This window comes from Oncorhynchus tshawytscha, linkage group LG29 (genome assembly GCF_018296145.1).
Source record: "Oncorhynchus tshawytscha isolate Ot180627B linkage group LG29, Otsh_v2.0, whole genome shotgun sequence".
Taxonomy (NCBI): Eukaryota; Metazoa; Chordata; class Actinopteri; order Salmoniformes; family Salmonidae; genus Oncorhynchus; species Oncorhynchus tshawytscha.
Genome location: NC_056457.1, coordinates 24,198,056 through 24,214,735, shown reverse-complemented (window position 1 = coordinate 24,214,735; position 16,680 = coordinate 24,198,056). Strand labels below are relative to the sequence as shown.

Here is a 16,680-nt window from a genome sequence, read left to right as displayed (position 1 = left end):
GTCTCTTTCAATTAAGATGGGTTTTATTGGCATGGTCTCTTTCAATTAAGATGGGTTTTATTGGCATGGTCTCTTTCAATTAAGATGGGTTTTATTGGCATGGTCTCTTTCAATTAAGATGGGTTTTATTGGCATGGTCTCTTTCAATTAAGATGGGTTTTATTAGCATGGGAAACATGTTTACATTGCCAAAGCAAGTGAAATAATAAACAATAAACAAAGAATGTCAACAAAAGCATTTCAAAATCTACAGTAAACTTTGCACTCATACAGGTTTCAAAGGGATTAATACCTTTCAAATGTTATATTATCAGCCATGTGTTTTAACAATATGCAAATAGTTGTAGTAGGAATAATAGGGGAAGATGAGGAAACAGATAAATATGGGAGGTATTTACAATGTTTTGTTCCACTGGTGGCCCGTTTCTCATGGCAACGGGCCACAAACCTTGCTGCTGTGATTGCACACATTGAGGTATTTCACCAACAGATATGGGAGTTTGTCAATGTTTGATTTGTTTTCAAATTCCTTGTGGGTCTGTGTGATCTGTGGGAAATATGTCGCTCTCACTCTGTCTCTCTCAATTAAATTTAAGGGCATATTTGGCATGGGAAACTTATGTTAACATTGACAAATCAAGTGAAGTAGATAAACAAAAGTGAAATAAACATAAAAAATGTAACAGTAAACATTACACCCACAAAAAGGTCCAAAAAGAATAAAGACATTTCAAATATCATATTATGTGCAAATAGTTAAAGTACAGAAGTGAAAATAAATAAACATAAATATGGGTTGTATTTACAATGGTGTTTGTTCTTCACTGGTTGCCCTTTTCTTGTGGCAACAGATCACAAATCTTGCTGCTGTGATGGCACGCTGTGGTATTTCACCCAACAGATATGGGAGTTTATCAAAATTGGGTTTGTTTTCATTGTGGGTCTGTGTGATCTGAGGGAAATATGTGTCTCTAATATGGTCATACAGGAGGTTAGGAAGTGCAGCTCAGTTTCCACCTCATTTTGTGGGCAGTGTGCACATAGACCTGGCTCTCAAGAGAAGACAGGCGTTCTATGACAATAGTAAGGCTATGCTCAATAGCAAGGCTATGCTCACCAAGTCTGTACATAGTCAAAGCTTTCCTTAAGTTTGTGTCAGTCACAGTGGTCAGGTATTCTGCCACTCTGTATTCTCTGTTCAGGGCCAAATAACATTCTAGTTTGCTCAGTTTTTTGTTAATTCTTTCCAATGTGTCAAGTAATTATCTTTTTGCTTCCTAATGGTTTGGTTTGGTCTAATTGTGTTGCTGTTCTGGGGCTCTGTGGGGTCTGTTTGTGAACAGAGCCCCAGGACCAGCTTGCTTAGGGGACTCTTCTCCAGGTTCATCTCTCTGTATGTGATGGCTTTGTTATGGAAGGTTTGGGAATTGCTTCCTTTAAGGTTGTTGTAGAATTTAACAGCTCTTTTCTGGATTTTGATAATTAGAGGGTATCGGCCTAATTCTGCTCTACATGCATTATTTGGTATTTTACGTTGTACACAGAGGATATTTTTGCAGAAATCTGCATGCAGAGTCTCAATTTGGTGTTTGTCCCATTTGTGAATTCTTGGTTGGTGAGCGTACCCCAGACCTCACAACCATAAAGGGCAATGGGTTTTATAACTGATTCAAGTATTTTTCAGCCAGATCCTAATTGGTATGTTACATTTTATGTTCCTTTAGATGGCATAGAAGGCCCTTCTTGCCTTGTCTCTCAGATTGTTCACAGCTTTGTGGAAGTTACCTGTTGCGCTGATGTTTAGACCGAGGTATGTAGTATAGTTTGTGTGCTCTAGGGAAACAGTGTCTAGATGGAATTTGTATTTGTGGTCCTGGTGACTGGACCTTTTTTGGAGCACCATTATTTTTGTCTTACTGAGATTTACTGTCAGGGCCCAGGTCTGTCAGGGCCCAGGTGTGACAGAATCTGTGCAGAAGATCTGAGTGCTGTTGTAGGCCCTCCTAAGTTGAGGACAGAAGCACCAGATCATCAGCAAACAGTAGACATTCGACTTGAGATTCTAGTAGGGTGAGTCTTGGTGCTGCAGACTGCTCTACTGCCCTCACCGATTTGTTGATATATATGTTGAAGAGGGTGGGGCTTAAGCTGCATTCCTGTCTCACCCCATGGGCCTGTGGAAAGAAATGTGTTTTTTCCCCAATTATAATGTCGTATGTTTTTCCCCAAACACTACTTTCCATCCATCTGTATAGCAGACCCTCATGCCAAATTGAGTCAAAATCTTTTTTGAAATCAACAAAGTATAAAAAGACTGCCTTTGTTTTGGTTTGTTTGTTTGTCAAGTAGGGTGTACAGGGTGAATACGAGGTCTGTCATATGGTATTTAGGTAAAAATAAATTTTGACAGTACATTGTTTTCATTGAGGAAATGTAAGAGTTTGCTGTTAATGATAATGCAGAGGATTTTCCCAAGGTTGCTGTTGACGCATATCCCACGGTAGGTATTGGGGTCAAATTTGTCGCCAATTTTGTGGATTGGGGTGATCAGTCCTTGGTTCCAAATATTGAGGAAGATGCCAGAGCTGAGGATGATGTTAAAGAGTTTAATAACTCTCCATGTTGTTTGTTTCATGTTTTCCAATTTTCCCAGAAGTGGTTTGAGTCTATAGATTCTATTACATTGAGCTGATTTCTGACAGGCTGTTCCTTCTTTTTCCGTGGTGTATTTCTGTATTGTTTTAGTGATTCACCATAGTGAAGGTGTAGACTCAGGTTTTCTGCGTCTCTATGTTTTTGGTTGAATAGGTTTCTCAATTTCCTTTAGGTTTTTGTATTCTTCATCAAACCATTTGTCATTGTTGTTCATTTTCTTCGGTTTTCTGTTTGACATTTTTAGTTGTTTTTTTAGAACAAATTCTTATTTTCAATGACTGCCTAGGACCAGTGGGTTAACTGGCCTAGGACCAGTGGGTTAACTGGCCTAGGACCAGTGGGTTAACTGGCCTAGGACCAGTGGGTTAACTGGCCTAGGACCAGTGGGTTAACCGGCCTAGGACCAGTGGGTTAACCTGCCTAGGACCAGTGGGTTAACCTGCCTAGGACCAGTGGGTTAACTGGCCTAGGACCAGTGGGTTAACTGGCCTAGGACCAGTGGGTTAACTGGCCTAGGACCAGTGGGTTAACCTGCCTAGGACCAGTGGGTTAACTGGCCTAGGACCAGTGGGTTAACTGGCCTAGGACCAGTGGGTTAACTGGCCTAGGACCAGTGGGTTAACCTGCCTAGGACCAGTGGGTTAACTGGCCTAGGAACAGTGGGTTAACTGGCCTAGGAACAGTGGGTTAACTGGCCTAGGAACAGTGGGTTAACTGGCCTAGGACCAGTGGGTTAACTGGCCTAGGAACAGTGGGTTAACTGGCCTAGGACCAGTGGGTTAACTGGCCTAGGAACAGTGGGTTAACTGGCCTAGGACCAGTGGGTTAACTGGCCTAGGACCAGTGGGTTAACTGGCCTAGGACCAGTGGGTTAACTGGCCTAGGACCAGTGGGTTAACCTGCCTAGGACCAGTGGGTTAACCTGCCTAGGACCAGTGGGTTAACTGGCCTAGGAACAGTGGGTTAACTGGCCTAGGAACAGTGGGTTAACTGCCTGTTCAGGGGCAGAACGACAGATTTGTACCTTGTCAGCTCGGGGGTTTGAACTTGCAACCTTCCGGTTACTAGTCCAACGCTCTAACCACTACGCTTTGATAGGGAAGCTGAGAGGTTAAATATACTGTTTAGGTTTTCTACTGGCAGGTTTACACCTTCACTATTACAATGTAACGTTTTGTCTAAAAGGGATTGCATTTGTTGTTGCCGAATTGGTTTTTGTTAGGTTTTCACACTACTTTAATTCCATCTATAGCATTTCTTTATATTATTCAGTTTAATTGGCTTCGATGCCTCATGATTGAGTATTGCTCTGTTCAAGTAGACTGATTTTGCTGTGATCTGATAGGGGTGTCAGTGGGCTGACTGTGAACGCTCTTAGAGACTCTGGGTTGAGGTCAGTGGTAAAGTAGTCTACAGTACTACTGCCAAGAGATGAGCTATAGGTGTACCTACCGTAGGAGTCCCCTCAAAGCCTACCATTGACTATGTATATCCCCAGCGTCCGACAGAGCTGCAGGAGTTGTGACCAGTTTTTGTTGGTAATGTTGTCGTAATTGTGCCTAGGGGGGCATATAGGGGAGGGAGTGCTGTCACCTCCAGGCAGGTGTTTGTCCCCCAGTGTGCTGAGGGTGTCAGGTTCTTGTCTGGTTCTGGCATTTAGGTCGCCACAGACTAGTACATGTCCCTGGAAATGATTCATTTTCCCCTTCAGGATGGAGAAGCTGTCTTCATTAAAGTGTGTGGGGGGGGGTATAGGTAGCACACAGATATAGGTCTCTCTCTCTCTTCTCTCTAACTGATAACCCAGCAGAGATGATACAACAGCCATAACATACACACAAACAGCAGGAGAGGATCACCGCCACCTCTACCATGAGAGGGCCGGGGGGGAGCAGGAAGAAAACAGAGGAACAAAAAGAGGGGGAGGGAGGAATGGAGCTATTTTGTAAGGCCTTGGAGACCCCAGTCCGGATATGGCTTTTATGCTAGGGAGAGTCAATTACTTCCCTCCTCTCACACACACACACACACACACACTGTCACAGCTGTTTGATGTGGAAACATGACTAAAAAAGGGAATGTAAATATTCTAGGAGACTTTTTTTATACATACATACATACATACATACATACATACATACATACATACATACATACATACATACATACATACATACATACATACATACATACATACATACATACATACATACATACATACATACATACATACATACATACATACATACATACATACATACATACATACATACATACATACATACATACATACACACTTGAAGTCGGACGTTTGCATACACCTTAGCCAAATACATTTAAAACTCAGTTTTTCACAATTTCTGACATTAAACCTAGTAAAAATTCCCTGTCTTAAGTCAGTTAGGATCACCAATTTATTGTAAGAATGTGAAATGTCAGAATAATAGTAGAGAGAATGTTTGCTTAATTTCTGCTTTAATTTCTTTCTTCACATTCCCAGTGGGTCAGAAGTTTACATACACTCAATTAGTATTTGGTAGCATTGCCTTTAAAATTGTTTAACTTGGGTCAAATGTTTTGGGTAGCCTTCCACAAGCTTCCCACAATAAGTTGGGTTAATTTTGGCCCATTCCTCCTGACAGAGCTGGTGTAACTGAGTCAGGTGTGTAGGCCTCCTTACTCGCACACACTTTTTCAGTTCTGCCCACAAATTTTCTATAGGATTGAGGTCAGGGCGTTGTGATGGCCACTCCAATACCTTGACTTTGTTCTCCTTAAGCCATTTTGCCACAACTTTGGAAGTATGCTTGGGGTCATTGTCCATTTGGAAGACCCATTTGCGACCAAGCTTTAACTTCCTGACTGATGTCTTGAGATGCTGCTTCAATATATCCACATAATTTTCCTACCTCATGATGCCATCTATTTTGTGAAGTGCACCAGTCCCTCCTGCAGCAAAGCACCCCCACATCATGATGCTTCCAACCCCGTGCTTCACGGTTGGGATGGTGTTCTTCGGCTTGCAAGCATCCCCCTTTTTCCTCCAAACATAACGATGGTCATTATGGCCAAACAGTTCTATTTTTGTTTCATCAGACCAGAGGACATTTCTCCAAAAAGTACGATCTTTGTCCCCATGTGCAGTTGCAAACCGTAGTCTGGCTTTTTAATGGTGGTTTTGGAGCAGTGGCTTCTTCCTTGCTGAGTGGCCTTTCAGGTTATGTTGATATAGGACTCGTTTTACTGTGGATATAGATACTTTTGTACCTGCTTCCTCCAGAATCTTCACAAGGGCCTTTGCTGCTGTTCTGGGATTGATTTGCACTTTTCGCACCAAAGTATGTTCATCTCTAGGAGACAGAACGAGTCACCTTCCTGAGCGGTATGATGACTGCGTGGTCCCATGGTGTTTATACTTGCGTACTATTGATTGTACAGATAAACGTGGTACCTTCAGGCGTTTGGAAATTGCTCCCAAGGGTGAACCAGACGTGGAGGTCTACAATTGTTTTTCTGAGGTCTTGGCTGATTTCTTTTGATTTTTCCATGATGTCAAGGAAAGAGGCACTGAGTTTGAAGGTAGGACTTGAAATACATCCGCAGGTACACCACCAATTCACTCAAATGATGTTAATTAGCCTATCAGAAGCTTTTAAAGCCATGACATCATTTCTGGAATTTTCCAAGCTGTTTAAAGGCACAGTCAAATTAGTGTATGTAAACTTCTGACCCACTGGAATTGTGATACAGTGAATTATAAGTGAAATAATCTGTCTGTTAACAAATGTTGGAAAAATTACTTGTGTCATTGCCAAAGTAGATGTCCTAACCGATTTGCCAAAACTATAGTTTGTTAACAAGACATTTGTCGAGTGGTTGAAGAACGAGTTCATGGACTCCAACCTAAACGTACGTAAACTTCCCACTTCAACTGTGTGTGTGTGTGTGTGTGTGTGGGATAATACCAGTAAGTGAGTCATGACTTTGACATTTCCATGTGGTGCGGTGTATTCCATTAACCACTGAGATCCATGCCAAGATTTTATGATCTACAGTCATTTACTAAAACTATTAAAAAACAACCAGATCCTTCAGTCAGCACCAAGCCCAAAACACACCAAGCCCAAAACACACCCCCAAGCCCAAGCCACACCCCCCCCAAGCCCAAGCCACACACCCAAGCCACACCCCCAAGCCCAAGCCACACACCCCCAAGCCACACCCCCAAGCCCACCCCACCAAGCCCAAAACACCAAGCCCAAAACACACCAAGCCCAAGCCACACCCCCAAGCCCACCCCACCAAGCCCAAAACACCAAGCCCAAAACACACCCCCGAGCCCAAGCCACACACCCCCAAGCCCAAGCCACACACCCCCAAGCCCAAGCCACACACCCCCAAGCCCAAGCCACACACCCCCAAGCCCAAGCCACACACCCAAGCCACACACCCCCAAGCCCAAGCCACACACCCAAGCCACACCCCCAAGCCCAAAACACACCCCCAAGCCCAAGCCACACACCCCCAAGCCCAAGCCACACACCCCCAAGTCCAAGCCACACACCCCCAAGCCCAAGCCACACACCCCCAAGCCCAAGCCACACACCCCCAAGTCCAAGCCACACACCCCCCAAGCCCAAGCCACACACCCCCAAGCCCAAGCCACACACCCCCAAGCCCAAGCCACACACCCCCAAGCCCAAGCCACACACCCCCAAGCCCAAGCCACACACCCAAGCCACACACCCCCAAGCCCAAGCCACACACCCAAGCCACACCCAAGCCACACCCCCAAGCCCACCCCACCAAGCCCAAAACACCAAGCCCAAAACACCCCCCCAGCCCAAAACACCCCAAGCCCAACCCCCCCCAAGCCCAAAACACACCCACCCCAAGCCCAAAACACACCCACCCCAAGCCCAAAACACACCCAACCCAAGCCCAAAACACACCCAACCCAAGCCCAAAACACACCCAACCCAAGCCCAAAACACACCCAACCCAAGCCCAACGTTCTCCTTTCTCCCTGTGTGTGTGTCCTACATGAAGCAGATGCAGAATAGGATGTGTGTGCGAGTGTGTCTCTTACCTGCAGCAGATGACGGCCTTGCAGGACAGGGCGAGGTCTAGGAAGGCTTGGCGGAGCTCGAAGGACAGGGCGTATTTCAGGGTCTGTCCATCGATGATCAGAGCCAACTCATTCTCCTTCCCCAGAGAGTCACCCAGAGACATACAGTGAGCTGTCAGGGTGGCACGTGTTGCCTGGAGAGGGCAAGAGAAAGACTGGATTCAACACACACGGTATATATTCTTCATCTACAAGTTAAGCAGAAATGGAGATGCAAAAGTATACAATCGAAAATAAACACACACACTTCTTACACGTACATGAACAGGCTGGAGAGAGAGAGACAGTAGAGGGACAAAGAGGAGAGAGAGAGAGACAGTAGAGGGACAAAGAGGAGAGAGAGAGACAGTAGAGGGACAAAGAGGAGAGAGAGAGACAGTAGAGGGACAAAGAGGAGAGAGAGAGACAGTAGAGGGACAAAGAAGAGAGACAAAGAGAGAGAGAGACAGTAGAGGGACAAAGAGTAGAGAGAGACAGTAGAGGGACAAAGAGGAGAGAGAGAGACAGTAGAGGGACAAAGAGGAGAGAGAGAGACAGTAGAGGGACAAAGAGGAGAGAGTGAGACAGAGGGACAAAGAGGAGAGAGAGAGACAGTAGAGGGACAAAGAGGAGAGAGAGACAGTAGAGGGACAAAGAGGAGAGAGAGAGACAGTAGAGGGACAAAGAGAAGAGAGAGAGACAGTAGAGGGACAAAGAGGAGAGAGAGAGACAGTAGAAGGACAAAGAGGAGAGAGAGACAGTAGAGGGACAAAGAGGAGAGAGAGAGACAGTAGAGGGACAAAGAGGAGAGAGTGAGACAGAGGGACAAAGAGGAGAGAGAGAGACAGTAGAGGGACAAAGAGGAGAGAGAGAGACAGTAGAGGGACAAAGAGGAGAGAGAGAGACAGTAGAGGGACAAAGAGGAGAGAGAGAGACAGTAGAGAGACAAAGAGGAGAGAGACAGTAGAGGGACAAAGAGGAGAGAGAGAGACAGTAGAGGGACAAAGAGGAGAGAGAGAGAGACAGTAGAGGGACAAAGAGGAGAGAGAGAGACAGTAGAGAGACAAAGAGGAGAGAGACAGTAGAGGGACAAAGAGGAGAGAGAGAGACAGTAGAGGGACAAAGAGGAGAGAGAGAGACAGTAGAAGGACAAAGAGAGAGTGAGAGAGACAGTAGAGGGACAAAGAGGAGAGGGAGAGACAATAGAGGGACAAAGAGGAGAGGGAGAGACAGTAGAAGGACAAAGAGGAGAGAGAGACAGTAGAGGGACAAAGAGGAGAGAGAGAGACAGTAGAGGGACAAAGAGGAGAGAGTGAGACAGAGGGACAAAGAGGAGAGAGTGAGACAGTAGAGGGACAAAGAGGAGAGTGTGAGACAGAGGGACAAAGAGGAGAGAGTGAGACAGTAGAGGGACAAAGAGGAGAGTGTGAGACAGAGGGACAAAGAGGAGAGAGACAGTAGAGGGACAAAGAGGAGAGAGACAGTAGAGGGACAAAGAGGAGAGAGAGAGACAGTAGAGGGACAAAGAGGAGAGTGTGAGACAGAGGGACAAAGAGGAGAGAGTGAGACAGTAGAGGGACAAAGAGGAGAGAGTGAGACAGTAGAGGGACAAAGAGGAGAGAGAGAGAGACAGTAGAAGGACAAAGAGAGAGTGAGAGAGACAGTAGAGGGACAAAGAGGAGAGGGAGAGACAATAGAGGGACAAAGAGGAGAGGGAGAGACAATAGAGGAACAAAGAGGAGAGGGAGAGACAATAGAGGGACAAAGAGGAGAGGGAGAGACAATAGAGGGACAAAGAGGAGAGGGAGATACAATAGAGGGACAAAGAGGAGAGGGAGAGGCAATAGAGGGACAAAGAGGAGAGAGAGAGACAATAGAGGGACAAAGAGGAGAGAGAGAGACAGTAGGGGGACAATGAGGAGAGAGAGAGACAGTAGAGGGACAAAGAGGAGAGAGAGAGACAGTAGAGGGACAAAGAGGAGAGTGTGAGACAGAGGGACAAAGAGGAGAGTGTGAGACAGAGGGACAAAGAGGAGAGAGTGAGACAGTAGAGGGACAAAGAGGAGAGAGAGAGAGACAAGAGGGACAAAGAGGAGAGTGTGAGACAGAGGGACAAAGAGGAGAGAGTGAGACAGTAGAGGGACAAAGAGGAGAGAGAGAGACAAGAGGGAGAAAGAGGAGAGAGAGAGACAATAGAGGGACAAAGAGGAGAGAGAGAGACAGAGGGACAAAGAGGAGAGAGAGAGACAGAGGGACAAAGAGGAGAGAGTGAGACAGAGGGACAAAGAGGAGAGAGTGAGACAGAGGGACAAAGAGGAGAGAGTGAGACAGTAGAGGGACAAAGAGGAGAGAGTGAGACAGTAGAGGGACAAAGAGGAGAGAGAGAGACAGTAGAAGGACAAAGAGAGAGTGAGAGAGACAATAGAGGGACAAAGAGGAGAGAGAGAGACAGTAGAGGGACAAAGAGGAGAGAGAGAGACAGTAGAGGGACAAAGAGGAGAGAGAGACAATAGAGGGACAAAGAGGAGAGAGAGAGAGACAATAGAGGGACAAAGAGGAGAGAGAGACACAATAGAGGGACAAAGAGGAGAGAGAGAGACAGAGGGACAAAGAGGAGAGAGAGAGACAGAGGGACAAAGAGGAGAGTGTGAGACAGAGGGACAAAGAGGAGAGAGTGAGACAGTAGAGGGACAAAGAGGAGAGAGAGAGAGACAATAGAGGGACAAAGAGGAGAGAGAGAGACACAATAGAGGGACAAAGAGGAGAGAGTGAGACAGTAGAGGGACAAAGAGGAGAGTGTGAGACAGTAGAGGGACAAAGAGGAGAGTGAGAGACAGTAGAGGGACAAAGAGGAGAGAGAGAGACAATAGAGGGACAAAGAGGAGAGAGAGAGACAATAGAGGGACAAAGAGGAGAGAGAGAGAGACAATAGAGGGACAAAGAGGAGAGAGAGAGAGACAATAGAGGGACAAAGAGGAGAGAGAGAGAGACAATAGAGGGACAAAGAGGAGAGAGAGAGAGACAATAGAGGGACAAAGAGGAGAGAGAGAGACAGTAGAGGGACAAAGGAGAGAGAGAGACAGTAGAGGGACAAAGAGGAGAGAGTGAGACAGAGGGACAAAGAGGAGAGAGTGAGACAATAGAGGGACAAAGAGGAGAGAGAGAGACAATAGAGGGACAAAGAGGAGAGACAATAGAGGGACAAAGAGGAGAGAGAGAGACAGTAGAGGGACAAAGGAGAGAGAGAGACAATAGAGGGACAAAGAGGAGAGAGAGAGACAATAGAGGGACAAAGAGGAGAGAGAGACAATAGAGGGACAAAGAGGAGAGAGAGACAATAGAGGGACAAAGGAGAGAGAGAGACAATAGAGGGACAAAGAGGAGAGAGAGAGAGACAATAGAGGGACAAAGAGGAGAGAGAGAGACAGTAGAGAGACAAAGGAGAGAGAGAGACAATAGAGGGACAAAGAGGAGAGAGAGAGAGACAATAGAGGGACAAAGAGGAGAGAGAGAGACAATAGAGGGACAAAGAGGAGAGAGAGACAATAGAGGGACAAAGAGGTGAGAGAGAGACAATAGAGGGACAAAGAGGAGAGAGAGAGAGACAATAGAGGGACAAAGAGGAGAGAGAGACAATAGACAATAGAGGGACAAAGAGGAGAAAGAGAGACAATAGAGGGACAAAGAGGAGAGAGAGAGAGACAATAGAGGGACAAAGAGGAGAGAGAGACAATAGAGGGACAAAGAGGAGAGAGAGAGACAATAGAGGGACAAAGAGGAGAGAGAGAGACAATAGAGGGACAAAGAGGAGAGAGAGAGACAGTAGAGGGACAAAGAGGGGAGAGAGAGACAATAGAGGGACAAAGAGGAGAGAGTGAGACAGTAGAGGGACAAAGGAGAGAGTGAGACAGTAGAGGGACAAAGAGGAGAGAGAGAGACAGTAGAGGGACAAAGAGGGGAGAGAGAGACAATAGAGGGACAAAGAGGAGAGAGTGAGACAGTAGAGGGACAAAGGAGAGAGTGAGACAGTAGAGGGACAAAGAGGAGAGAGTGAGACAGTAGAGGGACAAAGAGGAGAGAGTGAGACAGTAGAGGGACAAGGAGAGAGTGAGAATAGAGGGACAAAGATAGCCCAACATTGTGAAAGGAAAGGATTGAGTGAGGCAGGGAGAAGGAGATATCCATATCTTAATAATGAGGTTGCTGCTCGGGGCAATACATAAGTGAACACAATCTATACAGGCACAAATAGCAACACAACAATCACACACAATCAAACACACACACACCCAGGCACAAACACACACACACACACACACACACACACACACACACACACACACACACACACACACACACACACACACACACACACACACACACACACACACACACACACACACACACACACACACACACAGCCCTGGTTGTGTTTGTTGGACCTGTTTATTGGGCTGTAGTTTGGGGCAGTTTTGAAGCAGTTGTTGATAATAAAGGAACAGACTAATAGAGAAAACAAACATCCCATCGCCTCTAATGAGAACCATGTGGCCAGGCAGACACACACCACCACCACACAGCCCACACACACTTACAGGAGAACACACACACACCACCACCACACAGCCCACACACACACACACACACCACCACCACACAGCCCACACACACTTACAGGAGAACACACACACACACACACACAATACATACTTAATCCATACACACACTTGAGTAATACAAGACTTAATCCACACACAAACACTTTTACAGAACATGTATACACTGTACATTCAAACTGTAAACAGACACAATGTGTCAACATTTCACAATGTTCAGGATATAACGTCAGATAGACGTAGACTGTCAAAATCACAATCCCAGGCACAAACAGACATTGATCGTCCTAATATTTCTAAATTCCATTCTTTTACTTTTTAGATTCATGTGTTATTGTTGTGTATTGTTAGATACTACGGCACTGTAGGATCTAGGAACACAAGCATTTCACTACACCCATAATAACATCTGATTTGAATACAGACTTTATGGATTCAATGAACCAACAGAGAAGACAGGATTATTTCCAGTCAGATGACCCCAGCTCATCCCTGTGATCTGAACTGATTTGACCCCTCTGTCAACTGACCAGAGTGTGGGAGAAACTACACACTAATCACACACGCTCCCTTTCTTTCGCCCAGACCAACATTCTTTTTGCCCCCTGCTTCCCTCCAAAATGTATACACGCACACGTAAGCACACACACACACTCCAAAACTGATCCAGCAACGTGCTGTCGCTCCTCTCTCTTGAAAAATCTCCTCTCTTGTTCTCTCAGTCTTGGACTTTGTGTTTCCTGTTTGCATTTACCTTCTCCCAAACAGGGGAAGAGTAGAACAAAGGTTGTCAGAGTTCTGCAAATCAAAGTCCCTGTGTGTGTGTGACTGTGTGAGAACGTGAGCGTGTGTTTGTGTTTAGGGACACAGTCAGATAAAGTCCCATCCATCTGCCCCAGCGCAACCTCAATAAAAAAATGAAGAACCTTGTGCCTGTTGTCAGGATTACTTCATCTAACACCCACACTGTTATCATGAGGTAGTTTGGTGTAGAGGGGCCGGCACACTGTTATTACGAGGTAGTTTGATGTAGAGGGGTCGTCACACTTATCATGAGGTAGATTGGTGTAGAGGGGTCGTCAAACGGTTATTACGAGGTAGTTTGGTGTAGAGGGGTCTTCACACTGTTATCATGAGTTAGTTTGGTGTAGAGGGGTTGTCACACTTATCATGAGGTAGTTTGGTGTAGAGGGGCCGACACACTGTTATTATGAGGTAGTTTGGTGTAGAGGGGCCGTCACACTGTTATCATGAGGTAGTTTGGTGTAGAGGGGCCGACACACTGTTATTATGAGGTAGTTTGGTGTAGAGGGGCCGACACACTGTTATTATGAGGTAGTTTGGTGTAGAGGGGCCGTCACACTGTTATCATGAGGTAGTTTGGTGTAGAGGGGCCGACACACTGTTATTATGAGGTAGTTTGGTGTAGAGGGGCCGACACACTGTTATTATGAGGTAGTTTGGTGTAGAGGGGCCGACACACTGTTATTATGAGGTAGTTTGGTGTAGAGGGGCCGACACACTGTTATCATGAGGTAGTTTGGTGTAGAGGGGCCGACACACTGTTATTATGAGGTAGGCCGACACAAAATCATGAGATATTACAGCCTACCTACATCATCACAATTACACTCCCCAAGCAATAACCAGCACACTGTGCTTCTCTCTCTCACACACACACACACACACACACACACACACACACACACACACACACACACACACACCTCAATGAGTCCAACTGGAAGCAAACAGTGTAATGGCCTAACACGTTGGTGCTAATAACCCACAGCTACTTGTCACAGCAGAGAGACAAGCACACACACTAGCTAACAGATCGGAAACTAACATATTAACTGATTAAAAATCATTGTCAAACAGTCATTAGTAAACTGTAAATCATCATACATCATTGCTTTATGTAACTTTTAACACCCCGTATCTTTCTTAATGTAAAACTAACCATTTACTAACCACTAACCGTTTCGTATTGCGTCAGACAACAACATTGACGAATACGCTGATACGGTGTGCGAGTTCATTAGAACGTGCGTTGAAGATGTCGTTCCCATAGCAACGATTAAAACATTCCCTAACCAGAAACCGTGGATTGATGGCAGCATTCGTGTGAAACTAAAGGCACGAACCACTGCTTTTAATCAGGGCAAGGTGTCTGGTAACATGACTGAATACAAACAGTGCAGCTATTCCCTCCGCAAGGCTATCAAACAAGCTAAGCGCCAGTACAGAGACAAAGTAGAATCTCAATTCAACGGCTCAGACACAAGAGGTATGTGGCAGGGTCTACAGTCAATCACGGACTACAGGAAGAAATCCAGCCCAGTCACGGACCAGGATGTCTTGCTCCCAGGCAGACTAAATAACTTTTTGCCCGCTTTGAGGACAATACAGTGCCACTGACACGGCCTGCAACGGAAACATGCGGTCTCTCCTTCACTGCAGCCGAAGTGAGTAAAACATTTAAACGTGTTAACCCTCGCAAGGCTGCAGGCCCAGACGGCATCCCCAGCCGCGCCCTCAGAGCATGCGCAGACCAGCTGGCCGGTGTGTTTACGGACATATTCAATCAATCCCTATACCAGTCTGCTGTTCCCACATGCTTCAAGAGGGCCACCATTGTTCCTGTTCCCAAGAAAGCTAAGGTAACTGAGCTAAACGACTACCGCCCCGTAGCACTCACATCCGTCATCATGAAGTGCTTTGAGAGACTAGTCAAGGACCATATCACCTCCACCCTACCTGACACCCTTGACCCACTCCAATTTGCTTACCGCCCAAATAGGTCCACAGACGATGCAATCTCAACCACACTGCACACTGCCCTAACCCATCTGGACAAGAGGAATACCTATGTGAGAATGCTGTTCATCGACTACAGCTCGGCATTCAACACCATAGTACCCTCCAAGCTCGTCATCAAGCTCGAGACCCTGGGTCTCGACCCCGCCCTGTGCAACTGGGTACTGGACTTCCTGACGGGCCGCCCCCAGGTGGTGAGGGTAGGCAACAACATCTCCTCCCCGCTGATCCTCAACACTGGGGCCCCACAAGGGTGCGTTCTGAGCCCTCTCCTGTACTCCCTGTTCACCCACGACTGCGTGGCCATGCACGCCTCCAACTCAATCATCAAGTTTGCGGACGACACAACAGTGGTAGGCTTGATTACCAACAACGACGAGATGGCCTACAGGGAGGAGGTGAGGGCCCTCGGAGTGTGGTGTCAGGAAAATAACCTCACACTCAACGTCAACAAAACTAAGGAGATGATTGTGGACTTCAGGAAACAGCAGAGGGAACACCCCCATCCACATCGATGGAACAGTAGTGGAGAGGGTAGCAAGTTTTAAGTTCCTCGGCATACACATCACAGACAAACTGAATTGGTCCACTCACACAGACAGCATCGTGAGGAAGGCGCAGCAGCGCCTCTTCAACCTCAGGAGGCTGAAGAAATTCGGCTTGTCACCAAAAGCACTCACAAACTTCTACAGATGCACAATCGAGAGCATCCTGGCGGGCTGTATCACCGCCTGGTATGGCAACTGCACCGCCCTCAACCGTAAGGCTCTCCAGAGGGTAGTGAGGTCTGCACAACGCATCACCGGGGGCAAACTACCTGCCCTCCAGGACACCTACACCACCCGATGCTACAGGAAGGCCATAAAGATCATCAAGGACATCAACCACCCGAGCCACTGCCTGTTCACCCCGCTGTCATCCAGAAGGCGAGGTCAGTACAGGTGCATCAAAGCTGGGACCGAGAGACTGAAAAACAGCTTCTATCTCAAGGCCATCAGACTGTTAAACAGCCACCACTAACATTGAGCGGCTACTGCCAACACACTGTCAATGACACTGACTCTACTCCAGCCACTTTAATCATGGGAATTGATGGGAAATGATGTAAATATATCACTAGCCACTTTAAACAATGCTACCTTATATAATGTTACTTACCCTACATTGTTCATCTCATATGCATACGTTGATACTGTACTCTATATCATCGACTGCATCCTTATGTAATACATGTATCACTAGCCACTTTAACTATGCCACTTGGTTTACATACTTATCTCATATGTATATACTGTACTCGATATCATCTACTGTATCTTGCCTATGCTGCTCTGTACCATCACTCATTCATATATCCTTATGTACATATTCTTTATCCCCTTACACTGTGTATGACAGTAGTTTTTTTTGGAATTGTTAGTTAGATTACTTGTTGGTTATTACTGCATTGTCGGAACTAGAAGCACAAGCATTTCGCTACAC

The 16,680-nt window shown here is 46.2% G+C and overlaps 1 protein-coding gene across 4 annotated transcripts in view; it reads right to left on the bottom strand.

Annotated features, from left to right (window-relative positions):
* The window catches only part of LOC112227495 (phospholipid-transporting ATPase IB), a 139,069-nt gene that overhangs the window by 40,031 nt on the left and 82,358 nt on the right, over window positions 1-16,680 (bottom strand). For all 4 annotated transcript variants that reach the window (XM_042308838.1, XM_042308840.1, XM_042308837.1 and 1 more), the window contains exon 24: window positions 7,745-7,917. In XM_042308838.1, coding sequence (XP_042164772.1) covers window positions 7,745-7,917 — 173 coding nt within the window. The remainder of the gene's footprint in view (window positions 1-7,744; window positions 7,918-16,680) is intronic.